This window comes from Podarcis gaigeae (genome assembly GCF_964106915.1).
Source record: "Podarcis gaigeae genome assembly, chromosome: 9".
Lineage (NCBI taxonomy): Eukaryota > Metazoa > Chordata > Lepidosauria > Squamata > Lacertidae > Podarcis > Podarcis gaigeae.
The window spans coordinates 49,182,535-49,209,860 of NC_139685.1; the positions used below are offsets into that span (position 1 = coordinate 49,182,535).

The 27,326-nt window shown below is 38.7% G+C and overlaps 1 protein-coding gene across 1 annotated transcript; it reads right to left on the minus strand.

Annotated features, from left to right (window-relative positions):
- Positions 1 to 223: 223 nt before the first annotated feature.
- On the minus strand, positions 224 to 27,326 carry HSPA4L (heat shock protein family A (Hsp70) member 4 like). The gene is made up of 19 exons (XM_083755627.1): positions 26,851 to 27,326; positions 21,180 to 21,237; positions 20,919 to 21,059; positions 20,044 to 20,166; positions 17,776 to 17,875; positions 16,722 to 16,855; positions 14,787 to 15,031; positions 14,623 to 14,699; positions 13,757 to 13,908; positions 13,234 to 13,340; positions 12,111 to 12,244; positions 9,759 to 9,958; positions 7,819 to 7,920; positions 6,899 to 7,036; positions 6,477 to 6,602; positions 4,541 to 4,648; positions 2,915 to 3,034; positions 2,119 to 2,280; positions 224 to 1,293 (listed from the first exon to the last, which is right to left on the minus strand). The coding sequence occupies exons 1-19, from the start codon at positions 26,955 to 26,957 to the stop codon at positions 1,111 to 1,113; spliced, it is 2,517 nt and encodes an 838-aa protein (XP_083611753.1). The 5' UTR covers positions 26,958 to 27,326; the 3' UTR covers positions 224 to 1,110.

Here is a 27,326-nt window from a genome sequence, read left to right on the forward strand (position 1 = left end):
TAGTAGAATCAAGTTTAAAGCAATGCAAATTTGGAACATTAGTTGCATGAATGTATCTTTGGGCTGAGTTTTTTATGGATGCCAAAGGATGCTTGGGACCATTGCTGACAGATTTTGTGACTTTTGTTGTGTTCCTTTTCTAAACACAGAAACAAAAATAGAAGATAATTTGGCCAAGAGAAATGGTAGAAGTATTTCAGTAAGGAACACTGACAGAGATCAATTACCAGTTAATGTGTGTGTATTTTCCACTTTTAATTCTGAGGAGGACATATTTAAAGAACATGCATAGGCAGCATTCAAAATTAAGCTAAATTAGCAAGTCTGGAGGTAATTAAGAGAAATGAAAACATGAGTGAGTCCCCAGTTATGGCCTTCAAACTTTCACTAACGTTTCATACTATTACAACTTTAAACAGTGTCCTCAGCATCAACACAGAATATGATATATAGGACTGTGTGTACACGGAGACCATGAGCTTTATTTTGAGTCATGTTGCTAAGGCTTATGACAAAGAATGCTGCTGGTATGAGCTCCTTTCAAGCCTTGGATGTTTTGTCTACAAGGTTCTTACAGTTTTCATGGTACATCAACAAGATTAACTAATTTGCCAGCTAACCTCTATTTTAATATTTAAATTAGAACAGTACAACAACTAGAAAAAGGTCAGTGCTTCAAGTGGCAATATTTAAGCCACATCAAATCCAATATCTTCCAAAATAAAGATGCAGAGATCTAGATTTCAGCATCAGTAGTGCAATACAGTGGCCTTTCCTGAATAAAGGAGCAGAGGCTTACCCACAATAAAAGCTTTAAATAAGGTAGATTGTTGTCATTTATATAGCAATTCTGCCTATTTGATATAAAATATATCGGGAAAGCTTAAACTGACTTTTACAATCTACATTCAACTAACGCTCCACATAAGCGGTATCATGGAATGAACAATGGGAATGCACTCAAATAGAAAAACACTTTCAAACCTACTGCAAAGAACAAAGGACAGAAAGTTGACTAACTGAACATCTGTAGTGTGAATCAGACATAAAAGAAAGATGGACCCTCTGATTACTTGCACTGCTTTTAATGGACTGAAAGAAATGCAAAACTTAGTCCACATCCATTTCTTCAGATGATTTAGGCTGCTGGCAACTGTCCTCTGATTTTGTGTCAGCACCACTCTGTCCATTCATTGGTCCATTGTGTTCACTAGATTTTGACTGATCTTCAGACAGTGGCTCTGCCTTGGGCTTAGGCTTGTAAATAATAGGGTTACATAAACTGTCCAGTTCCTGTTATTAAGATGAAGAGAGGAAAAATAAGTTGGCAAAAAATACAAACGTAATGGATTATGATGTGGTATTTGGGAGGTATACCTGGGGGTAATTATTTCACTAAAGATCTGCCCATAACTGAAAGATTCTGGTATTAAGCAACTGTTTACAAATCAGCTTGAAGAGCCTTCAGATATTGGAAACTGCTACAAATCTTGTTAGCTAAATTATTATCTGCTCCAATTGTTGAATCATCAAGCTTTCTGTGAAGTATGCTAAATGGCACACATAGGAAATTGCTTCTTGCTTATCCAGAGACAGAAATTATCCATTGCTAGGCAGAATCTGTTTACTGCTTTGCACATTTTCAATCAATCTAAATTGTTGCCAAATATCAGAACACAGGGTTTTCAAAACAGATATATGGTTTTACCTGCAATATATGCAGGCATGCACACAGACATACACAAAAACACCTATATATCCTTTATGCACATTTAGTGTAAGAAAAACCACAGATGCTCCTTCCATTGATGGAGTGAAACTTTAAGATCCAAGCCGAATTCTTCTGCATCAATCAAAGCTTTAGCTGATTTTTGGTGTCACCATACTGAGACACTGTGATTCAAAGCCCTGTGTCTACAGATGGGTCACATTAACAGTTATGGTAGATGGAACTCCCTATGTATAGATGCTAAAGAGTAACTGTACTACTGATATCCTTTTTATTAACTTTAACAGAAATGTTTGTTATCCCCTTCTATTATTTGGAATATTCATTTATTTCTTGGTCTATCCATATTTATATTAATCCCATTTCATTCACAGAAATTTCACATTTACCTTAGATTTCGCTGTTATTTCTGCCACTTTCACAACAGGGTCCTGGGTGAGACTCAGCCTGTTCTGTGCATTCATTTTTGAGTTCAACCAATTCATTGCTTCACCGGTATACTTTTCAACTTTTTCCATATCAACAGGATCAATGTGATCATATTTTTCATCCTAGAGGAGGAAAAATTTTGTAACTATTGATAAGTTATTTAAATTCAGAATTCAGAAAGGTAATGAATACATACGCTCATTTTTGAAGTCATTCCAGACTATTATTAAGGAAGCATAACTATGGTTACATATGATGTGTGAACTGATAAATCATGATTTGCTATCAGCAAGCAAATCAGAAAAATCAGAATACCATATTCATGGGCCACATCCAATCTATGAGCCAGGAGTTCTGCATCTCTTCTCTATGCTACGGTCTTTTCCAAACAGCACAATTTTGCAAACTTGAGTAATTATATATTAAAAGGAACTCTAGGTTTGGAAATACAATTTGTGAAAAGTCACTCCATCTTATTTACTGATGGACAAACAAAGCTTAGACATAAAATATATTATCAATTGTTACATACCACAGAAGAAATGTTTAATTGCGAATATAGTATGTTAAGGATATTAAAGAAAAAAAACAGGACACTACAAGATGAAAAAGAAGACATATTTGTTTCTGTTTAAAGGAGACACATTTTACCCTCTTTCAAAATATTTTGTTGACAAATAATTTGTAGATTAAGTAAGTTATACAGGAGTTCAATACAGTACTATTAGAACTATCCTGTAAATCTTATGGACCTACCTTATTTTTGTATCCTTCTACAGCTTTCATAAGCAGCTGGAGTTTCTTTCCCAAATCATTTAATGCTTTAGGCCTCTCTTCATGTTCCATGTATCTATCATGAATAGGACCGCCAAATTTCTACAACAGAAGAAGCAGAAGTTGAGGTATTTAAAAAGTATTCCCTAAAAACTGGAGAAAGCATGAATAAAGGTAGCATATTTTTGGAACTATTAAGCAGAATTCCTTGTAAACCTACAGGAAAAAAGAATGGCAATCTGGGGAAGCAAATGAACTAGTTACTTTGCTGGGGAAACAGAAAAGTGGCTCACATACCAGCATTAGTAAGCCTCTCTTCTCTACTGTATTTAGAATCAAAGGGTTGAATCCAGAGTCGTAGATCCAAGCTCTACAACCTGACTGCTCTTGTGGGTGGAAGGGGATATGCTATTTCCCTCCACAATCCGCTCCAGAGTTCAAGGCCCTCTCAAACAGCACAGGAGGAGCAAACCCCTCCCTACTGCTTGCAGGAGTGCCTAGTAGAGTGGGAGCCTCTGCTGGATCAGACACTTCTGTGAATAGGAGGCGGCTTTCTGTTCCTAGAACAGCAGGTCTGGAACCAATTCATGAAGTTGGAGACCATCAAATTCCAACTAACACTTGGTACAAGAAATCCAGAGCTAGTACATCCCCAACTATAATTTCCTCTTACCAACCTTGGTTTGGAAGTGTAGGAGACAAATGCCAGGAAAATGAAATTAATCATCAACAAGTAGCTGTGACACACATTATCAGCACCACAGATGGGAAAGTCTTGCTCAGTGAGGGAGTAATACAAGTCCTGCCTAGGTGAAGGCATAGCTGGACAGAACCTGAAAGGGGGCGTTTTCTATTGCTGCACTGAGATTATGGAACATCTTGCATTGTAAAGTGCAGCTGGTCCCCTCTCTCAATGTTTTTCACTGGTCCTTGAAGATAATTTTATTTTGGAAGGCTATTGTTTTAGGAGGCAAATGCAAACTCAGTTTCAATGTCATAGTAAACCATAAGCCACCTTATCAGAGCCACTCTGCTCCTGTCCTGGTGCAGGAGAAACAACTACTGGTTTAGCATTATGTCCACACTGGGAATCAAGGTTTGTTTCAATCCAAGCAAATCATGATCTCTAGCCAAGGTTTTTGGGGGGCTGGTAGGGAGACTTGCAAATAACTTTGTGCCTCTGGTCCCCTGGTTCTTCTTGCATCTTCTACCAGGAGTCACAACAAACAACAGGCTGGGTGTAAGCCTCAACCCATGAAGGACTAACTACCTGATTGTTTTTTTATTAATTTTAATTTTATAGTCAGTCACTATAAGGTACTTGGGTTGGCAGGAAGGTATAATATATGTTTCTACAAGTGTACAGGTTGAAGGTTTGTTTTTTTACTGGGAGGTATACTAAAGAAAATGCTGATATCAGTACACAAAGTCAGTCTAAAGCTATAGTACTTTCAACTACTCCACTTAATCAACTTTAATTAATGCTCTTGTGACATCTTGAATCTCTTGCTGTCTCTGGTCAAATTTCAGTGGCCTTAAGACAGCACAGCTACTAGTCCACATATCTACGACATTCAATTATTACACTTCTTAAAATACAGGTCTTACTTTCATTTCCTGAAGTTTTTCCACATATACATGTTTTGGTTGGTCTTCTCCATCTTCATAAAGCCAGTTTTCTGTGTCCTCCAACATTAAAGTTATCTTTCTTGAATCCTAGAAAAAGCAGTACAAAAAGCCTTGTCATTTTGAATGTGTGAAAACAAAAGCTGTGTAAGAATGCATTCAGCTACAAACACTGATATCCAATACTGACACTGTAAAAATAATGTTTTATAGGAAATTGAGTTTTACAGAATTTTACAGAAAAGGGGGACATAGTTTCAGCGCTTCAGCTATAATGGTACTAAAAACTAAACTGGAATGCTAACTGGGTCCCATGTATTATGCTAAGGTATAGAAACAGCTAGCAGAAATTGAGTTTTGCTACAATTATTCCAAGGGTATCGTGTCCTTGCTTTACCCCTCATAATTTCTGCATAAACATTAACAATCTGTGTGACTCAGCCACAGCCTGAATGACAGGACAAGGTAAAGCTAAGTAAATTAAATCTAATGGTTAATTAGTCAAGCAATGTATGAAGGCTATAATTCCATTTAAGCTTCTCTCTGAAATATCCTGCTCATTTATTTTAGTGTTGCTGTAGTTAAAATGTAGTACACTTAAATCTATAGTCATGCAGAAAGCCACACTAATTTATTTTTTCCCATTCCAATATATATTCATCAAGTGATTTGTGACAAATGTAGCAATAGGAAATGCAGGAAAGTCAACAAAATGGGGGGGGGGGGGGATGAAATTCTGAAGCTGTAGCTGAAATGCATATAGGTCAGAAAAAAAATAAATTGATAGGATTGAAAGTTAAAAGCACACCCATATATTTTGAGCTTGTTTTGGCTTCAGTATGTTATTATAAAAGAACTGGAAGCGAAAATGACATGTGGCTTTTCTCTAAAAATGAAAGATACGTTTATTGATTCTTTATTACTTCACGCTTTCCCTCATATTTCAAGAAGGAACATTTATGTTTTAGGTAATATGCAAATGTATTTACACTGAATCAATACATCAAATTATCTTTCTTTTAACTAATTACTGTAGTCAACTAAAAATCAGTTTCTGCTACCCTAAAGTATGCCATGTTAATTTAGAATATGCTGTACAAATATTGAAAGTTTTTCTCCAATAGTCCACAAAGTACTTGATCTGAAATATTTGATTGACCTTTCTTCCTAAAGCATACTTCGTATGACTTAAATGTTATATTCAAATTCAATGTTTTACCTGGAAATGATTATTAGAATATTTGTATATAGTAATATTTGTATATATTTTATGACATGATGTGATAATAGGAACTTCCCTTACATTACTTAGAATATAAGAAAAAACTGAAAGCAGTGAAAACAATAAACATACATGCTTCAGCATGCATAGGAATCTTGGTACAGTTCCTGTTAAAATTACAAATTTCATTTGCCTGTTTTATTCATTCAAGTTGCCCTGTTTGATTAGCATTGTGTACATTCATTATGTTACTACTTTTATGCAAAATGGATTTTTCAAAACATAAAGTCTTGTAATAGTGGAAATTTTTAATTTTCTAATATAACTCCAAAATCAATTTTAAGAATTAACTTATGGGACCAGTTTAAACATTACAATCCTGTATTAGAACTTCAAAAATACAAGTAAAATGCTGATTTAAAGAGGTGAAGGCAAAGATCTTCAAGAGCTCTGCAAGACCTATTCCAGACTAATTGCCAGAACTCTCCAATGTGACAATGACTTATGCCTTCAAAAACTTTTCACTTTGTTATCTGTGCTGTTTAATGAAAATACAGTAGGGTGAATTCAATGCTATAGTGCAGCTGCAATTTAAGGCACACTGCACTTTTCCGGCACCAGCCACCCTCCTTTTCTTTCAGTATGATTTGCCAATTAAACAGATTCCTCATGTTATAAATACATGACGATTCTTACATCTTCAGTGATGAATTTTTCATAGACACCACAGAGCTTGTCTCTTAGATCATACACATACTCTTCAACAGCATTTTTGGCATCATTTTTCTCCTTCTCCAGCTTGTCTTGCATTACCATCTTCCCCTGTAAGAAAATTTTAAGTCATTTTAAATCTTGCCAAGTACAGAGATGTTATTTTTTTCAAATATGATTTTGGGAATCTTCCACAACAAACCTCTGCAGACTCTGGAATCTGTTGAACTGAACCAACCACACTGTCATGTACTCTAAACTTGGTAAACTTATGAATTAAAAAATACAATATTCCATCACTTAACTGTAATAGATTTACTATTATAACTCAGTTTCTTCTAATTCTTTTATTTAATCTAGAATTGAGACATCTGCTTTACAGACATGGAATAACTCTGTATCCTTACCTCATTTTCAATGTAGCAGTTAATAACGTCCTGTCCCACCTGTCTGTATAGGTTAACCTGGATAGGGAGATCAATACTCTTGATCTTTGCTTTAGTTTTGCCAGACTGAGCTGTGTCAATCTTGTCTCCTGAAGCAGTCTGAAGAATTACACATTGAAATATATGTCAACATTCAGAATATTTGAACCCAGTGTACAAAAGCGTGTCATATAAAGATTTGACGCAATACCATTTTAAGATGAAAGATCCACAGAAGGATAATATTACTGTTTAGCATCTGCAGATGCTGCAGGATTTTTTGGATGACACTTAAGTCAAGCAAGGAAGCTAATTCAAGTAATGCTTAAATAGAAAATCCTCTTAGAAGCGCTTTAGATTAACAACCAAAGAAGAGCTAGTGCATCAGTTTCTATTGAGGGTGTGTAAGGCTATCTTGCCTGCCAACCTAGCAGTTCGAAAGCACCCCCGGGTGCAAGTAGATAAATAGGGACCGCTTACCAGCGGGAAGGTAAACGGCGTTTCCGTGTGCGGCTCTGGCTCCCCAGAGCAGCGATGTCACGCTGGCCACGTGACCCGGAAGTGTCTCCGGACAGCGCTGGCCCCTGGCCTCTTAAGTGAGATGGGCGCACAACCCCCGAGTCTGGCAAGACTGGCCCGTACGGGCAGGGGTACCTTTACCTTTACCTAAGGCTATCTTAATTCTCTGTGTCACAGGATGCACTTGAAGCCCATTAGCACTTGAATGAGTGTTTAATGCCTAGATAGCAAAACTCCTGGCTATATTTAAGTAAGTTACTGCAGACTGATCAAACAATAGTACAAGGGGATTTCCCCATCAACTTCTTAGCAGTTTCGGACAAGAGCCATTCCTATTCTAAGATTTGAGGTCCTCAAACTTATCTTTGCTATTTCATACTGACCTTTCCTTCACAGCTTATATGATCAACTTCCTCATCGCCTTGATTATGCTGCTCATGTTGGTTCTTGTGATTGCCATCATCTTGATCAACCTGCATTTTAGCCTATAAAAAAGAAAAGTTTTACCTCCATACTAAACTTTACAGGAAGGTGTACTCTATTCATCTACATAGCAGCTTTGTGCAATCAGACAAGATGTATTAGTAAAAAAAGCACTTTACTTAACTAGTGCTTGTTTACTTGAAGCACGTAACTGTTACTCTTAGCATAATGTTTAAGGCTTCTCAAGCCTTGTTTGTTTCAACATGATAAAGGCAAGGAAAACATATTCTGATCATGAAATTCTAAATGGTGGCAATTAGATTACTCCCACAATACTGGAAAACAAATGAAAGACGACAAGAGGATGGAGTTGATTAACCCCAAATGAAGTCAAAACTTTTCAGAACTATGGGTCCTGAATCCTTTCATATTCTATTAGATTCTGGTCGCTGCTCAGTGGGGTTTAACACACTAAACTAGCAGGGCCACCACTGCATCCGCATTGCTGCATGTGACAGAAGAAGGGGACAGGTGGATCTCTGTATAAATCTTGAGATGATGAGGCAAGCTGGTCTGGATTGAGCCTGATGCAGCCACATGACAGGAGTGGAACCAGCCTGGAAACCAATGAATCTCAGGCCAACTCAGTCCCCTCCCATTTCAGGGCTTTCTGCTGGTTTCTGCCTGGCTATTTGGCACCTTCACCCAATCCAACCTCTTTCTCCTCTCCAAGGCCAGTGTAAAGAGGTTTAAACTGCTCTGCCAAATGCCTATCTATCTTATAAATACAACATTAGTGACAGTTTAGAAGTAATCTGATTTTTTTGACATACACTGTCACAATATATCAAAGAAGCCCAAAAATATAATATAGAAAAAAACAGCATTGCAACTAGGGACTTCCTCTAACTTACAAAAATAAAAAGCTGAGTAGAAAAATGGGAAGATTTAAACTCAGCTATAGTGGTAAGCAGGAGTACAGCAAGAAACAGATGGTGGAAAGAACCTACAGTATAGGCCCCAAACCTAGCAAACTAATACAACAAGGAGTCACAGAGGGATACAGAAGCATAAGAACTCAGGGATAGCCGAGCATTCATCCTGTATATGAGATTTCAGTAAATAAAAAATTTAGACAAGTATTTTTATACCGTTTACTAGTTTTGAGTGTCTACACTGGCATCAATAGCATGCTTCATTTAATAATTAGTTTTGAAGCAGTTAACCAACCACTAGATGAGAAGTATTTTTTGCTAAAGACATTGAATTATCTTATAGAATATTAAGATGTAAATATCACAATATTAAAACCAAGACTGGTAGTATTTTAATTCCGAAATGCATAGCTATTGCCAAGTACTTAAGGACTTCCTTTTCTGAAAAGATTTCTTTCATTTATGTCCCACTTTTCTCAGAAAAGGAACAAACTGAGGGAAAAATATCTTTGCTATCTTAAAGCAAACTGAATGCTACATATATAAACAAACCTCATCCTCAGAGTCAAGGAAGTCATCCTCAATTATGAAAGCTAATTGCTGATATGCATCATAGTAGAAACAGAAGATAATTAGTTGGTACACCACAGAAATCAAGACTTAGACATTAAAAATGGTTACTTTTTATTGAGAAAAGCATTTTTCTACTTAGTACTCAGGACATTTTAAATTTTAAAAACCAGGTTTAGCAGATATTCAGGTTACTTGTATGCCTCAAAGACAGACAAACACAAGCATCAACTGCTCACCTTCAGTAAGAATTTGTTTTAGTAAAATGTTTAAAAACTTCCAGAATAAGGGGATACTTAAGCAAGTAGATTTCTCAGTAGATCATTAAAAAATAAAATTTTAGTAAAAATTATGTTCTACTTGTGGTTGTGAGAGGATTTCATAGTTTAACATACCAGCTCCTCTTTGCTTGGATTCTTGCAAGGCAATTCTGTATCCATAGCAATATCGCTTGGATCACCATCTGCATGTTGCTTCTCTATCACAGATGCATTAGCCACACTGAAGATTCCATGGACATTAACTCGAACTTTCACTTTCACTTTTGAATTGTCACCATCATGTTGGGGTCCAACGTTCTGAATAACAAAATGACCTGAACAATACAAAGCAGACATTGGACATTGGCTTGTAGACTTGTTTTTTTTTTTGTGCTAAGCCCAAATTCATTTAGTTACCTCATGATTACTTACATTTATTTACACATTTTAAAAAAGTAAATGTTAGCAACTAGCAACTCCTAGATTACAACTTGTTCATAAAGATGTTTTATGAAGGCTGCCTCTGATCAGAGGCACCTATATTGCTTCTGTCCCCAACAAGGACAAGATAAACTTTTGAAACAAATCTACAGCTGAAAAGAAAATGGCACTGTAGACAGAGTGGACTCACCAGCAATGTGCATTGTAATGTGATGTACGCTATTTAACATTTCAATATTCTACAAACTCGAACCAGAAGATCTATGCCTGTGCTCACTATTTAATTAAATTACTGTGGGATTATAAACACAATGAGTGACATCTGACTCAAGCTAAAGGACTTTTGCTCTTGAAATGGGTTCTGGCTCTGTATGTACTGGTTCTGTTTCTGCACAGATCAACAGTTGGAAACTTCCTGAGCTATGCAGATGCCTGTCCTAGCCTTCAGGGCACATGCACAGAGGTGCATAAGTCCCTGCCTTCCTGGTAAGCTCCTAAGAGCTCAAATGTTGATCTGCCTAGGCACACAAAAAGACCACGAAGTACTGTCTGTTACTGTGCCCTGAGACAGATGAGTCAGTCATCACATACTCCTGACAGGACTGACCTTCTGAACTTATGCAACTACATTGTAGAAAAGAAAAGCTTTAATTTAAAATAATATCAAGGTACCACTATGATTGTTTAATCTAAAAGCAATGAGCCCATGTAGGTAAGAAAAGCTGTTTCAGCTCCCAATTGTAGCTTCATCCCAGACTGGAATACCCAACGGTTGCTAGGAAAAAGGAAATACAGCAAGGAAGATATGCCAGAGAAGCAGAACACTTACAGATACAGGGAGAAGTCAAAATAGCCCAAAAGCAAATTAGAACCTCTACCAGCAAAATTAAGAGAAAGGAGGGAAACAGCTGCATGGCATGATGGCCTTAAGGATGTGCCACTTCACTGCCTTACACAGCCAAGCCAGAACATATTAATACTGAATGGAAGCAGTTAGTGGAGCCCAAATTGCATTTTAAGTGGCTTACGCCTTGCAAATGACAGTGTTGTGCCTCTGCTTTGACAACTACTAAAAAAAGGTAAAGGGCCCCTGACAGTTAAGTCCAGTCGCAGACGACCTTGGGGTTGCGGCGCTCATCTCGCTTTACAAGCCAAGAGAGCCAGTGTTTGTCTGCAGACAGTTTTCCGGGTCATGTGGCCAGCATGACTAAGCCACTTCTGGTGCAACAGAACACCAAAACCAGAGCAGCGCACAGAAACGCCATTTACCTTCCCGCCAGAGTGGTACCTATTTATCTACTTGTACTTTTTGGTGTGCTTTTGAACTGCTAGGTTGGCAGGAGCTGGGACTGAGCAACGGGAGCTTACCCCATCACGGGGATTCGAACCGCCAACCTTCTCATCAGCAAGCCCAAGAGGCTCAGTGGTTTAGAGCACAGCGCCACCCGCGTCCCTTTTGACAACTACTATATTCATGTTATTTCCCTCTGCCCACTGTAAACTCACAGCTATCATTCCTCAGCTAAGTATTGCTAGAATTTTGCAGTACAAGTTGTTTAAATTATCTGTTGAAACACTACTGAGCTTGGAATCCAAAGAGCAACTTTGGGTTCACTCAGAGCCAACCCATAGAATCTTTTACTTTTAACTTTTAAATGGCAGGTACTTCTTGCCGTATCAAACTGATTTTGAAAATTTCTCCAACAGATTTGCAATGCAAGCCTGGCAAGACACTGTTCAAAAAACTGAAATCCAAAGCTCCCCTGGGAATGAGGATTGTTACGTAGTTCTTTAAATACAGAGGTCTGGATTCAAAGGGAGAGAGATACAGCCTTAAGTAAATGAAGCAGAAAAGGTAAACATTAAATATATTCAAGGACAAAGTGTAAATGAAAGCACTGTACATGAGCGGATTCAAAGACTGGTTCTGAGACTAACCATTTCTTAATTTTGTTATACTAGTATTTGAGTTTTTGAAACAATGGTTCCTTCTCAAAGTTAGAACATACTGTAATGCCAAGCTCAAGAAGTAAAGAAACATGTTACCTATTCTTGTATCAGGATAAGGAATGTCATGTGGATGGGTGTAAAATGCTTCCAGCTCAAAAGGCTCCTTCTTGTGGAAAGTAATAACTTTTGAGAATGGAGCAGCATGGTTTTTGCAGAATACTTCACATTCACTACAAAAAATAAAATAATCTTTATACACCATACGAAAGTTTGTACACCATACAAGTTACAACAACAATAAAACATCAGGCATTTCAGAGTTTCATTCATGAGTTTCAGAGGTGCAGGTATTTTTATTTGCAGGCACTTTTATTTGCATGTGTTGACTCAAACTTAAAAGAATATATAATTCAACTATATCCTTTTCCCAGTTCTCCTGTAATATTAAGAGAGTTTGTGGAAAGAAAGAGGAGATGTTATAAGAAAATCCTTGGTAGCTGCCCAAAATTTGTTGTCAATACTAACTTTACCTAGGAGGTGCAGGATCTCATCTCAGGTATCATACTGAGATTTGAAGATGCTTGTGGTACATCTCCAAAGTCAGCACAAGGTTAAGGACAAGTCCCAATTCTCCTCCTGAGTTTGAAACCAAGAAGAAAATAGCTTGGGTGCTCTCTTCCCAGTGATGCTAAGCTTCAGGGGTGCTCCAAGTACCTCTGATGCCCAGCATGGCTGTATTTCCCTGCGCTCCTCTTCCCCACTATGAGTACATCTCATAAGAATAAAGGCAGGGGATGGCTCTTTATGTCATCATGAGTTTCAGAGGTGCTCACACTACAAGAGAGAGGAATGCTTGCCAAGGTGAACATGGCAAACGAATCTGCATGATGTGCTCCTGTCCTAGTTTCCTTCCCTAGAAAGCTGGAGGTTAAAAAGATCCCTAGTTATCTGTATAGCATGGGTCACACAAATGTTTTCCAGCATGTGTTAACTATCTAGCTTACTATGAATTGACACAAGACCATGTTATCAAGCAAAACAGGAAGAAAGAAAAGCTCTTCATAGGAATGTCTATGTCAAAGTGATTGTGTATCTCTGCTTTGCTTACATCCAATGCACATTTTTAGAAATTTTACTGTATTACAAATAGCAAATCTAACTCATCTATTTACTGACCCTTTGACACACTATCTATTTGGAACGTTGCTCAAATTCTTACCCTGTCCCCTCCTCATAAGATGACTGCCACCTCAGAGTAATTGAGTATGGAACAACATCTGTGATGGAAAACTCACGGACTTTAAATGCTGGAGAAAGAATTGCACACTAGGAAAAAAGATAAAATATCACTAAGTCTTGTGATTATTACATATTTGCTTTGTGTCTGGTTTTATGACCAGCCACATACATTTAATTTCACAAAGTAATGATTTTCATGAAGACCTGTTACACTAGCCACCAGCACAAAAAGGATATGCAAGGAATAAGAAGAGAAAGAATGGCAACTCTCTTCCTCAATAAAAAGTATATAGCTTTCAAAAAGAACTCAAAATAGAAATTACTACAAAAAAATACTGTGAACAATTAAAATATGGCATTATACCAGTGCCTTGCAATTTTCACTATGATGGCCTGGTCCAAATCCCACTATAATTATAGCATGTCTCATTGAGGTCAAATTACCATTCCCAGAAATATTAAGTAATATTGCTGACTAATGAAATATTGTTAAGTAAACATACCTGCAACGCACAGCCTCTTGCAACAGCTTCATCAGCATTAAGTGTGGTACTTATCTCCTTGCAGAAAAATTTGCTAATCTGCTCCTTCACTGCTGGAATTCGAGTTGCTCCACCTACTATTTCTATGCTGTAAATATCTTCACGCTGCAGTTCTAGTAGACACATAAGCAGACAATTTGCTTCCATAGTTAGAGAAGATACTGCAGTTTTTATACTGGAACTCTGTGCCTGGGGAAAAGTACTTAGGGAGAGGAACGATATGTCCCTTTTGCTGTTGAAACTGGGACTCCACGCCATGACTGTATACATGACTGTGGCAAATATTTCTTTATTAGGGACTGCCACTGCTGCTCACATTGCTTGCCAACCCAGCCTACCTACCCCACACTGCCATCCACTCCCTTTACATCTAATCCAAACCCCTTCAACCTACCATCCCTTTGACAAACCTTGTCCCACAAAGTTTGCCCCTAACTCTCCCATCACCTCACATGTGTTGGGCCAGTGACATGTTGGGACAGCCCCATTGTCATCATGGCAGCCATGAAGTCCTGAGCCACCCCAGTCAGCCAGCTTGGCATGGATGTTGAAGTCCCCCAAAACCAGAAATCTGGGCATCTTCAACATCACCTCCGAAACCAGCTGTCAGCTCAGGCAGGGAGACTGTTGGGCAGCGAGGTGGGCAGTAATCCAGCAGAATCCCTAATCTGTCCTGATTGCCTAATGCCAGGAAAACTCTAGTGGTATATAATTTTTAAAAATAAATAATGTATTAATAAATACTGGTCAGATGGCAAACAAGAACTTTAGATTGAAGACAAGCAGAAGACAGGTATTCATAATAAGCTGAAGCAATTTTCACTTACTTGCTTGTTCCATCACTGCTCTCAGAGGAGGTTCTACTCTGGCCAGAAGCGATGCACACAACTGTTCAAACTGAGCCCTGTTTAAAAGGGAGGAATCCATTAAGTATTATGGACAGAAATGACTACTTTTTTATTTAAGCCTTAAACAAAACTGAACACAATACCTGTTCATCTTACTAGAGACATCAATGTCATTCATGAAGCATTCTATGTTCATGGGAAGATCAGAGGCATTGGCACTCATAAGCTTCTTCAGTTTTTCACATTCCTGATACAGACGCAACAGTGCTCGAGGATTGTCCTTCACGTTTAGTTTATACTTTGATCTGAACTCTTCGCAGAAGTAATCTACCAAAGCCTCATCAAAGTTTCTACCACCCAAAAATGGGTCAAATGTAGCAGCCAGTACCTGTGAAGTTAAAGATGCAGCATGGTAGTGGTAAGGAAAGGAAGTTATTTACAGTCCGTAAATACCAATACAATAACAACAGTCCATTAAAATCTAATGCATACAGTAAAAACAGCAAGAACCACAGTAGCCAGACAATTCTCAAAGGCTTGGGTTCAATGACCAGCAAAGACCCAGTTGAATAAATATCTCAGGAGGTGCCAAACATGTTAATTTTAGGCCTCTCAGGAAGTTAGTATCGTGCAGTAAGTTTAATGCAATGCTTACTATAAACATCTTTTAGTAGCAGTCCAAAAAATGTTAACTGTTTTGCAAAGATGGCAGAGATTAAAGCTATGATTTACTTCTAAACCTCTTAAACCAAACAGTTGGTATCTATGGATAAATAAACAGATAAGTGATATTTTAGCTTCTGCTGCCTTCGTGAAAGTTGGATCAAACATGTATGAATCTCTTTGTGGCTTTAGGATTTAGTCTTCACCATCCTCTGCCAAAAAGCTGCAGTAATAAGAGAGAAATTGTGTCTCTGTGTGGTTATGGAATGGACTTATGGTTTATGCAATGGGACTTCATCTTTTCCCTGTCCCTGTAGCCTCCTGTGCATTCCTAAAATTTAAGGAGGGTGTGAGGGAACAGGAGAGAAGTCCTGTGCATAAGTGAAAGTTGACTTGCATTATGCTGGATTTTGCCCAATATATTGACATGTCAAACTGCTTTTGGCTCACTTATTTTCTAGGAAGTTTTGAAGATGCTTGTTACTCTAATGGGAAATACAAGCATTTTAATGTCTAAAATGTTTACTAATATACTTAACTATTTGTAAGCTAGGGACAACTTATTCAGCTACATAAAGAGTGAAATGCATTCAAGTTAGATACCAACCCTCTAAATAAATAAATAAATAAATAAATAAATAAATAAATAAATAAATAATATCATCTTTATTGTCATTGCCCCTTCTCGGGGACAACGAAATTACTTGGCTGCTCCATCCACCCAGGTAGGGCACTCCACACAAAATCAAAACAACTATAAAAACACTAATTAAAACAATACAGTATAATACAGCAAGGAAGATTAGATGACTTTCAAAGTCCAGGCTTCCCATTCAGGGCCGAGATCGCTCTGGAGAAAGCAGGGTGGTAAAAGTATTAAAAAGTATTTTAATCTAGGGCTGCATTCCTATGTGGGTAATCTGTTGGGAGTCACATGTCAGCAGTGTTTGGAGTCTGAGCAAGTGTTGGCAAAGTTTATGACATGGATAGCTTTCCCTCCCTGCCCCTGCCAATGTGGTATGATAGGATTCAAAACCAGCATTTGCACCTGAATAAGAGGGGGATGGACATGTTTTGACTGCCACAAAGTAATACGAGGATGAGTAGATGGTTTATATCTTGATGCAGTGGTACTAAGGACAGGATTTTGGAAAAAATGTTATACAGCCTCCTTCAGAAAAGAAGTTTTTGTTATTGTCAAGCCACAATAACAAAAAAACTAGGTTAGGATGAAGTAGTAGGCAAATCATATTTCTTTATAAGCATTTCAGAAAGGATTGCCTGATCTAAAGGAATGGTCACAGTACCAGACACTGATTTGCAGCAGCCCATTATAGCATATGAATTACTGGTAACTGTGATAATTTCCTATGCTTCTTTACTTTTCTGAATCACATGTCAATTCAATATGTTACCTTTAATTTTCCTTTGTTAAAAGCACAAACAGAAATTTGGTATGCAGAGTGTCCCATATCAACAAAAACCACATTCCTTGGTCTCTCCTCTGGGGTTGGTAGATCCTGTTTATAAATTCCATAGGCCAGTGCAACTGCAAGATAGTAAAGAATAAATTTTGTGAAATTTAAGTAGCATTAGAATACTATTATGAAATACATTATAGAATCATGAATAAACTAAAAAGGCATTATATATCTTCAGGCTCTTCCAAGAATTCTGCTTTACTTGCATTAGAATAATCTATTATCTTCTCTAACAGAAAAAGGGACTGTATTCAGTGTTATTTGTGTGGAGTTCTGTTTCCTGCTCCCAGCATACCCTCAAAACCTTATCTGGAGGGTCCGCCAAACCTTTGGACAGAGGAGGGGAAAGCTTCATTGTGCGAGCAGGTATCTGTTGTGCTAGCAGAACAACAGCAATGGACAAGATCCAAAACATTTTATATCTAAATACAATCAGTGTCTGAATTATCCAATTATGGTGTTTTGCACTTGATTTAAAACATGGAAAGACAGAAAGAGCAAACGATTCAGTGTATGCTCCTATATTCCAATGTCCTGCTGGAATCAAAAGGCTAGGTAACCAATGAAGCCAGAATCCACACATGATCAGCAATTTTGTCTAGCTATTATTATTAAAACAGATTGAATGTGTCATCAATAGCTTTATGATGGTAACTGTAACAACTTGGAAAGTTGTTAAACTTAAAAGCCATCATGAAGAAGTGACATTTTAAACACTCATCTTCAAAATGTTTTGATTAAAAACGTGTAAGGAGATAAATGAGACATCTCAGAGTAAGATTAAAAACTATGATGGATTTGCATATACATTGCCTTAATCTCCCACCTCTACTATAGAGTAGTTTACCTGTAAACAGGCTCCCCTAGGGGGTCATGATATAGTGCATCATTTCAGCAATTGCTCTGGTTTACATCTTGACACTCAATGTAAATTTGATTCTAAACTAAGCTGTATGCTATATAGTAATAATCAAAGCCACAAGTTTACCTGCTGTAGTTTCATTCATTAACCTCAGGCAGTTTAAACCTGCTACTTGCGCAGCAGCCATTACTGACCTTCTTTCAGCATCAGTAAAGAAACTTGGGATCTGTTGAAAAAATGTTTTATTAGCTTCACTGCATTCCTTTTTTGCGAATGAATTTCACACAAGGCATATTCCAAACATCTTATTGCACTGTAAAACTCAAAAATACTCCATTTAAGCAGATATAAGTCTATTAATGCATAGTACTTAAATAGTTCAATTCACATTTCAGTTAAGTAGGCATGCTGAAATCACTGCAGTTTTTAGGTTTTCAGCATTAGTAAGTACAGGAAGACTGATCCTTATCCTGAAAAACTTATCCATAGTCCAGCACAAGGGAGACCAAAGAAGGACAAGACAATAAGTGTAAATAGGGAAATAATATCCATTTACTGGTATTTCAGTTGCATATACTCAGGCTTAGGGTATAGGGACATTTGGTGTGTGCCAAAAGCCTAATGAAATATGGGCTTTGAATTTCAAGGTAGCTTAACTGAGGTGTTTGGGAAGCAGTTCAAGGTATAAAGAGCTGAGGAAGGAAGAGTCCTTTGGACCACAGAGGGCGATGGAGCTTAAAGAGTAAAGAAAACAGTCAGAGGTGCATCAGGATATTAAAATGGAGAAATATAGAGGGACGAACAAGGATGTGAAGGGCTTTGATAGAAGGGACATGGAATGGGCAGAAAAAGTAAGGACTTAAGAAAGAGAGCCACAGAAGGAGTGACAAGAGAAGAGAATAATGGCAGCAAAGTGCTGGATAGAAGTCTTTTTGATGGTGCTCATGCTGGTGTTATGTTATGACTATGCATGGAAATTTATTAAAGGGATCAAGTTTGTTTAATATTTCTGTTCAAACTGAATCTAGATTCAAAATAAAAATTACTACCAAGCCAAGTTCAAGGTTATTTTATTAATTTACAAATTAGGTCCAGAGTAGCTCAGGGACTGCCTGGGCCCTTACATCCCAGCTTGATCACTGAGAACATCTACAGGAGTGTTGTTGGTCGTTTTCTCAGTTGGTGAGGCTCATTTGACAACAACAAAAAATCAAGCCTTTAATGTTAGCCTATACATTCCTTTACATTCTTTCTAGTCAAATATAACACAAAGTGACAAGAGTGTTGTAATCTAATAGTGATATTTGCAGAAGTGCTATATTATGGAAGGTAATATCATGTACACATACCAAAATGCATGCTTCCAGTCAGATTCTAAAAGCTTGGTTCCTGGGTTGAATTCGGATTTCTTACTTTTTATCCAAAGCTGCATGAAATACTTGATTCTAGTGGGTACCAATTTACTAAACAAAAAAGTACAGCTTCTATCAATCTGTCACACTAAAACTACTTCCTGTCCATGCATTTTGATGCTTCTTCTATATCAAAGACTGGCTAACTTGACTCCCTGAATCTGGACTCCTTTCCCATTGAAAAGAGGATGCAGCCTTGCACCATGTCAGATATTGGCTTCATTTACACTTAATGCTAAGCCACAATTTATTCAACAACTCAGGAATCATCTTGCAGATGAGCAAACAAGCAACAGCTTGTTTCTCCAAAGCTTGACTTGTTTTCTAGCTGTTCTTGCCTTGAGCCCTTTTATCAGAGAACATCTGGAGTGGAATGGTTAAAAAAACCCAAAGTTTAAGCGAGGCTGCTGGGTCCATCATTGTTAAAACAAGCCATGGTTCTAAAACCAAGAGAAAAAAACCCAATGGCTTCACAGTATGGTTTGTTGACAGAAAAGAAACCATAGTTAGTCTGCTGGGCTGGGCTCACATATTCAAACAAATCACACTGGTTAACCAAACCATGGCTTATCATTTTGTGTGAACCTGTCTGTCTACCAAGCTAAGTATTAGCTACTCAGGCTGCCCAAGGTTTCTAAGATTGCAACATGTGACTTACCACCGAGCTAGTCTCTCCCTCTTGCATCCTTATTCATAGAGAACACAGTAAAACTAAGTAGGTCAACCTTCAACTTTACCTGAAGCCTGTCTTTGAAAAGATTTTACAGCACTGAGTACAACAGTAAATGAAAGGACTTCTGTTGCTCACATTTCTATAAGTGTTACCAGCTGTAAAAACTCAAGAGAAATTATGGTAAATATTCTGCAAAGCATAACCATCTTAGCATATTTATGTTTCCTTTTAAGCAACATTTTGATATTCCCCAATAGAATACCACACAATTGATGTTAAGCATATTAAAGCCATAAAACGCCAACTTACTGAAATTACACAATCTGCTACAGGTTTCTTAAGTGCACTTTCTGACGTATCTTTAAGCTTAACCAAGAGCATGCCTGTAACCTGTTCAATTGCAAAGGGTCTCTCCTCATCCAAGTATCGTACCTGCAACAAAAGGAAAACAGTATCCATTAAAGCACACAGTGCCCCAGAAGTGTTACATTTTATCATAATGTGTTTCCAATAAATGTTTAATGCAATCTTCCAAAATATTGCCACAACATTTAATAGCCCTCTGACCTACAATATAAAATGCCCCATGGACGTGTCAGATATCCACTCAAGATATTTTGTATGCATACCTAAAGGTAAATCATGCATGCGACTAACATGTCGTGAAAGTACATTCATTAGGCAGATGAGACTAAATGTACACTGAACAGGAATCTACAACCAATCCCAATATGGGAATTCTGACTTACAGTGTTACATATATATACACTTACAGTGTTCACACACAGAGAGAACACTTTAAATAAATAAAACAAAAGAACAAAAACTACAGATAAGATTACTTTAGAATAATGATATGGAAAAGGGAAAAGGGCAAAAAAATTGTCTTTCTTTGCTGCCACACAACCATCAGAAAGGCCCTCTTCCAGTTGCTATCTGCCTCATCTCCCATTTGAGAAGTGCCTCCAAAGATGCACAGACAGGTTTATGTGAGCAGATTCAGTATCTCCGTTACACCTTGTGCAAATGTTCAGATCTATCTCATCAAATCATCAACACTGCCCTGTTTTGGCATTGAACAATCTGGCAAATCAAACTGAAGGGATCATTTGATAGGATGCACAAAGCACCATAAATATTAACAGTTTAAATGTAGATATTGCAAGACGGGCTGGAACACTCACCTTTACTCCAACACTCCCATTAGGCAACTTCTGAAGCTCATAGGGCAGTTTGGCTCTTTCAGCTTTTATAAATGGATCATCAAATGCTCTCCCGTGCAGTTTTTTGAACCCATGCAATGTATTCTTAATATTTGTGATAATCTGTTGAAGTATAAAATTGCCATTACTAATTTCCAATGGTTATAAATTCTCATGAGAATCAAGAACTGCTGCTTGGAATGACAACAGCTTTCACCAAAGTACTCATAGTTTAATGTTTACCTGGCTCTTTGCTGCATTTCCAATAGTCCGGGCTTTAGCTCCTAGTGATATACAAGCTCTGAAATATCAAAGATATTCAATTTTCAAATGAGTCCAGAAAAGAATAAACAGGCAGTTGGGGAGACTTATTTCTGAAACAAGCAGATTTTCTTTCCAACACACACGATTAAAGTTGTGTCATTAGTTATCTTAGTAGCAAAACCATGCAAGTAAACCACTGTGGTACTAGAACAAATAGCAATCACACAAACAGACTGAACTCACACCTGCATCTCAAAAACTCATCCATTAGCATAATTTGCAAAGCAGAAACTTGAACTATCATCTTGACACTCTCCACATGTATTCAAATTCAGCCAACTTGCTTTATTCATCCATCCTTAAAAGGACAGATGGTCTTAATCTCAAGAATCTATCTCAGAAATTGGTGAGCTAACATATGGAGAATTCTATGTAATGCATTCTAGTAAGATTGTCAAATTTACATCTTTTTCTAACAAAAACACAGCTCCTTTGGAGATGTCACAAACAAAAGAACTGGGTAATACTGTTAGTTTAAAGTACACATTTGCCTGATAGTATAATGTTTGTTAACGACTGCCTCAGTTCTGTTGTACATATTGACTTTCTTCAGCCAGAAAAGTAAGTATATGCCCAAGACTGACTAATGCCAGCCTTAGCCTTTTTTCATTTTTTCCACATGGAGTGATGCACCACCCTCCATTTTTTCAAAGAGGCACAGTTGCACTTCATAGCCAAGAACATGGATACCCCCTGGTGTGCGACCCAAAGCTAATTCTTGTTTTAATTGCAGACAGTAATTTTTCAGCAATGTGGGATAGGAAATAAGAGACAGTCTTTGCCCACAGTACATTTTGCTTGCATATTGCATGGCATGATTTACATTAAAAAAACAAACAAAAAAAACCTTGTACATATTATTTTTCAGTTATTGTTTTCTTGCTGCCCATTACTAAGAATAATTATAGTCTTAGATATATATATGCCCCAATACTGCCTTTTAAGTACTTCCTAATCAATCCATGCCTAGTTAATTTACAGCTCCTTATCAGCCTAAAGAGCAGAAGTCATTATTCTTATCCTACATGTATGATCATTGTAAGATTTATAATAAGGGTTTTTAAAACTCTTGAGCACTTTAAAGTTGGTGCACGTGAGGTCCTGAAATAATTGTTTATTATTTTCATTTATTATATTTCTATCCCACCCTTCCTCCCAAAGCATTCAAATGACTGGGAAATTACAACTACCTTGTTTATTACAGTTTTTTGGTTCACTGGATGTACTGCACCATGGGATCAATCAACAGCAACTTCATTTTACATGCACTGATTATTTGTGCAGGTAATCATCCTCCTTCACAATTTTCAAATCCTCAAATGACAGGGAGTTTTAGGAGCAGATTTTTACAGGGTTACTTCCTTGTGAAGAGCATTCCCAGTTTTCAGCACTACCAAGCCTTCCAAAGCAGCTTCAAAACAGCAATTGCAAACAGTATCTTACTTCTGTAATTCCAAGTGTCACAACAAGAACGAAGCCATAAAACCTAACCATCCAAAACCAGCCTTATACTAAAAAGATCTGATACATCATTTAGGACTTTCTTCTTTAGAGTAGCTCCTTGAATGTTTGTATAACTATGAAAAGGCCAAAGTGCTAAATTTTAGGAAACCTAAGGTCCAGATGCGGCATACTGATAACTGTATGTTCTCCAGGAGCTAGACTACATCATCAGGTCTAATACAAATCAGAAAATTTTGGGCTTCTCTGACCTCAATGAACTGCATAAGGCTCGAAATAGAAAACATGGCATTTTGAGTTAGCTTAGGAATACCCCACTTCAATTATCTTTTGATCAGGCATGTTTCCCAAGATTATGGAAGCTCATTTTGTATTACCAATTTAGTGGACTAGGATTCTTAGGATATAAGCAGAGATTGGCTAAATTTTATCTCCAGGAGCTGGGTTCTCCCATTCTACTAGGGCAACCCAGATCATGAGCTTCCCACCATGGTCCTTACACTGTTAAGTTTAAATTATGATTTTACAAGAGCTATTTAAGAGAGCTTGGAAACTTCATAGCATGAGAGATCTGTTCCTTTATTGGTTCCAACAGTAAAACTTATTTTGGTGCTCTCCTTGGCTAGAATTCCAACAGCCTTGAATAGCTGCATCTAGCGAGTCCTTTACATACAAAAGTTTGAAGAGTGGGTATTGGTTAAGAAACAGGAAGCAAAGAATGGGAATAAATGGACAGCTCTCTCAATGAAGGAATGTAGAAAGTATTCCCCAGGAATCTGTATTGAGACCTGTGTTTTTTAACTTGTTCATGAATTATTTAGAGATTGAGTAGTGTGGTAGTCAGGTTTGCTGGCTAAATTGTTCAGGGAGATTAAAACAAAAAATGACTGAGAAGAGCTCCAAAAGGATCTCTCCAAACTGAATTAATGGACAGTAAAACAGCAAATGCAGGTCAATGTACGCAATTGTAAAGTGATGCACAATGGGGCAAAAATAAAAGAATTTCACATTTGCATTCATGGAGTCTGAACTGGCAGCAACTGACCCTTAGGGTGGTAGGATAGCTACCAAAGCTACTGTGGAAATAGAAAAGGGTCAGAAAAGGGCAACCAAATTGATCAAGGGAATTTAGCAACTTTCCAGTGAGGAAATATTACAATATTTGGGGCTTTTTAGGTTAGAGAACCAAACTGCGGGAGGCAGTGGAAGACAGGAGTGCCTGGCGTGCTCAGGTCCACGGAGTCACGAAGAGTCGGACACGACTAAACAACAAGTTTAGAGAAAAGCTAAGAGGAGACATGATAGAAGTTTATAAAATTATGCATGTTGTGGAGGAAGTGGAGAAAGAAAGGTTTTTCTCCCTCTTTCATTAACATCAGAAGCGATGGGTAATCCAATGAAGGTGAATGTTGACAGATTTAAGACAGACTAAGGAAAGAATAAATTATTCACAGAACTCATAACTAAAGTATGGAATATGCTCCTCCAAGAAGTAGTGATGACCACCAAGTTGGATCACTTTAAAAGAAAATCAGACAAATTCATGGAAGATATGGCTATCGATGGCTGCTAGCCATGATGGCTGTTCTACTTTCACTGCCAGAAGCAGTATACCTCTGAATACCAGTTGCTGGGAATCACTACAAGAATGGGATGCTGGACTAGACTTGCCACAGGCCTGATCCAGCAGGTTCTTATGTTTTTCATCTGATAACTAAGCTACCTCAGTATTATTATTATTTATTGAATTAATATACCGCCCTATACCCAGAGGTCTCAGGGCGGTTCACAGAAAAGTATTCGATGGGGAGAGGGAGAGAAGAGAGGGACTCTTCAGCATTTGTCCCCATACATTATTTCTTGTAATTGTCATTAAAAATTTATGGTAAATTTTCTGTGAAACCTTTCTAGTAGCCATGTAATACACTTATTAAAAGTAAAGCTATTCCTTAACCTTTAGCTTTTATCCTCAACAGCAATGAAGTCTAGGTATAGATGTAATGCTAAGCCATAGTTTAGCACTATGAAAACAAGGATGAGCAAACGTTGGGCTCACATGCTCCCTACTTCTCCAGAACAGACACCAACCACCAAGAGACTGGAATTGACGGGCATTTTAAAACAAACGGATTCATTTAAATTTTAGATTTTTTAAACAATTCAGGAGCAAACAATGCTTTATGGTCCTAGTATGCTTCAACAACAGCTGTGAAGGAGGAAAGAGAAGGGTTTGGAGTGCATAAACCCAGCGCTTGCAAGCCAAGATTCTCCCCAGTAACTGCTAAACTATAATTTAGCACTGTTTGCAAACAGGACCCTAATATAACTGCTTTTACTCATGTCCATCCCTTATTGCTTTTGCTTTCCCATTATTCCAATCCCATTCCATCTGTTTCAGAGGCAGTATCTCAAAGAAGCAAAATGCTGAAAAGAAATATCTTTGTGACCTGGCTGTAAGCGTTCAAATACTGAACTTTTGGTCTGATCCAACAAAAAAGTTCTTGCATGAACATTCTAACCTTTCCTATAATCATGTTTTCACATCCTCACTACATTTATGCTATATTTAAGTGATTAATGAATAGTTATAAGCTTTCCTAGCAATAAGCTTGCCTTTCAAAGAGACAGAAAGCCAGCAATTACAGATCCCCTGCTTTTTGTTATGTGAACCCCTAGTTTGTGCTAGAATAACTACACAGAGATACTGCTCATTTACCATTTCTCGCTGTAACCCATGGAAACAAGGGAGAATGAGGAATCTCCACCTACTCTTGCGTACTCTGTTATTATACGTACAGCACACCAACTATTCACTGACATCACCTTCCATGCCCTACATCCAGGTGAGGCAACTGAACAAGTAGTAACAGGTCAGACAGAAGGGTGTGGGGTTTAAAAAGAGAAGAAGAGCTGCGTCAACTTTTATCCTTTCTATCCTGCCTTTCCTTTTTATCCACACAACTCCAATATGGTGAATTCAGAGGGTGGACTGGAAATGTTGCACATTGATGCAATCAGAATTACCCCTAAACTGAGTATTTTATTTTGTTCATGTAAAGTATTATAGCCACATTTCAAGCTTCTGGAAAGATTGTGCCAACATTGAAACCTTGGGGTTATTTTTGTTGTCGTTTAGTCGTGTCCGACTCTTTGTGACCCCATGGACCAAAGCATGCCAGACACTCCTGTCTTCCACTGCCTCCCGGAGTTTGGTCAAACTCGTGTTGGTAGCTTCGAGAACACTATCCAACCATCTGGGGTTATTTACCAAGTAGGAAAATGCTTTATTCTTTCCCCCCTGTCCAAACTTAATTAAGTCGTATAGTGAAGAGCTCACGAAAAGAACAGAACACTGAGTAATGCACAAAATAATTCCCTCGGGATTATTTGATGCTGTAACCTGCAGGACACAGGGTTTCAACCATGGGGTTGTGATCTAAGACTCGAGTTGCACACCAATACTTCTACCATTTTTAAAAAAATGGAGAGGGGGATTATTTTCAAAGAGAAGTAAAATTCAGAAGGACGATGAGATGGCAAAAGACCCCCCCAAGTAAAGATATAAGCACGGTTTTTAAAACAGTAAGTAGGAAGAGGGTCCACAGCCCCCATTATAGGTTGAGGCTAAAAGTGGGTTCCAAGCCCTTAAAGGCTGAAGGAGATCCAGACCTGTCATCATAGTGACTAATTTCCGAGGGAGGTTAAAAAAACAACAACCCCCAGACCGTTCTCTTGCGGAGAATCGGGGGTGCGGAGCGTCACGAATTTAAGCGAGATGAATGCAATCAATCCTTGCGAGGCGGAAAATTAAAAGGACGGGGGTGCGGCGAAGAGAACAAGGGGTACATGGATGAAAATGGAGGCGCCCGGCCGTCGCGGGCAGCGGCTGAAGGAGAGGCGAGACGAGACACCGGCGCCCGGCCGTTTCTCATTCGAAGCTCATTATGCGGTGTGGAGACGGCCGGTAGTTGCTGCGTAAGGTGAGGAAGCCGGTAGTTATTTGGGGCGGGGGGGGGGGGGAGAGCGTGCTGGGAGCGGTAGTTGGAGGGGGGCCGCTTTCCTTCTCGGGGCCTAAGACCAAATGATGGTTGGGAGGCCGGCGGCGGCGGCGAGAAGGCCGGTTACTCACGGGGTGCAGCGGTCGCTGTATTCGTTGGCGATGGTCTCGATGCCGCCGCTCCTCGCCACCGCGATGTAGCAGTTCTGGAAGCCCAGGTCGATGCCCACCACAGACATGGCTGCGCCGGGTGTGGTCCCCTTTCTTCCTCCCCCCGCTTGCCCGCTGCTGTGGCGGCGGTGCCTCGTCGGGCGGGCGCTGCTGTCGGCTGCGGCTGTTGCTGCGACGCGGTTCCTCGCTCGCTCGCTCACTCACTGCGGAGCAACAGCCACCAACCGGCACTTCCTCGCCTCTGCGCACGCGCGCCCACGCGCGCCAGAGGCCGCCAAGCGGGGACGCCGCGAAACTCCGGCTGCGGCATTCGGCTCTTTCCGCACAGCCTCTCCGGCAAAGCCTTCCCGAGTTCGAGAAAGATCTGGAAAGGGGGCAAGGTGAGCAGCGGAGGCAGAGCGCGCGCGGGGAGGGGGGGGGCGGTGGCCTGGGTCGCC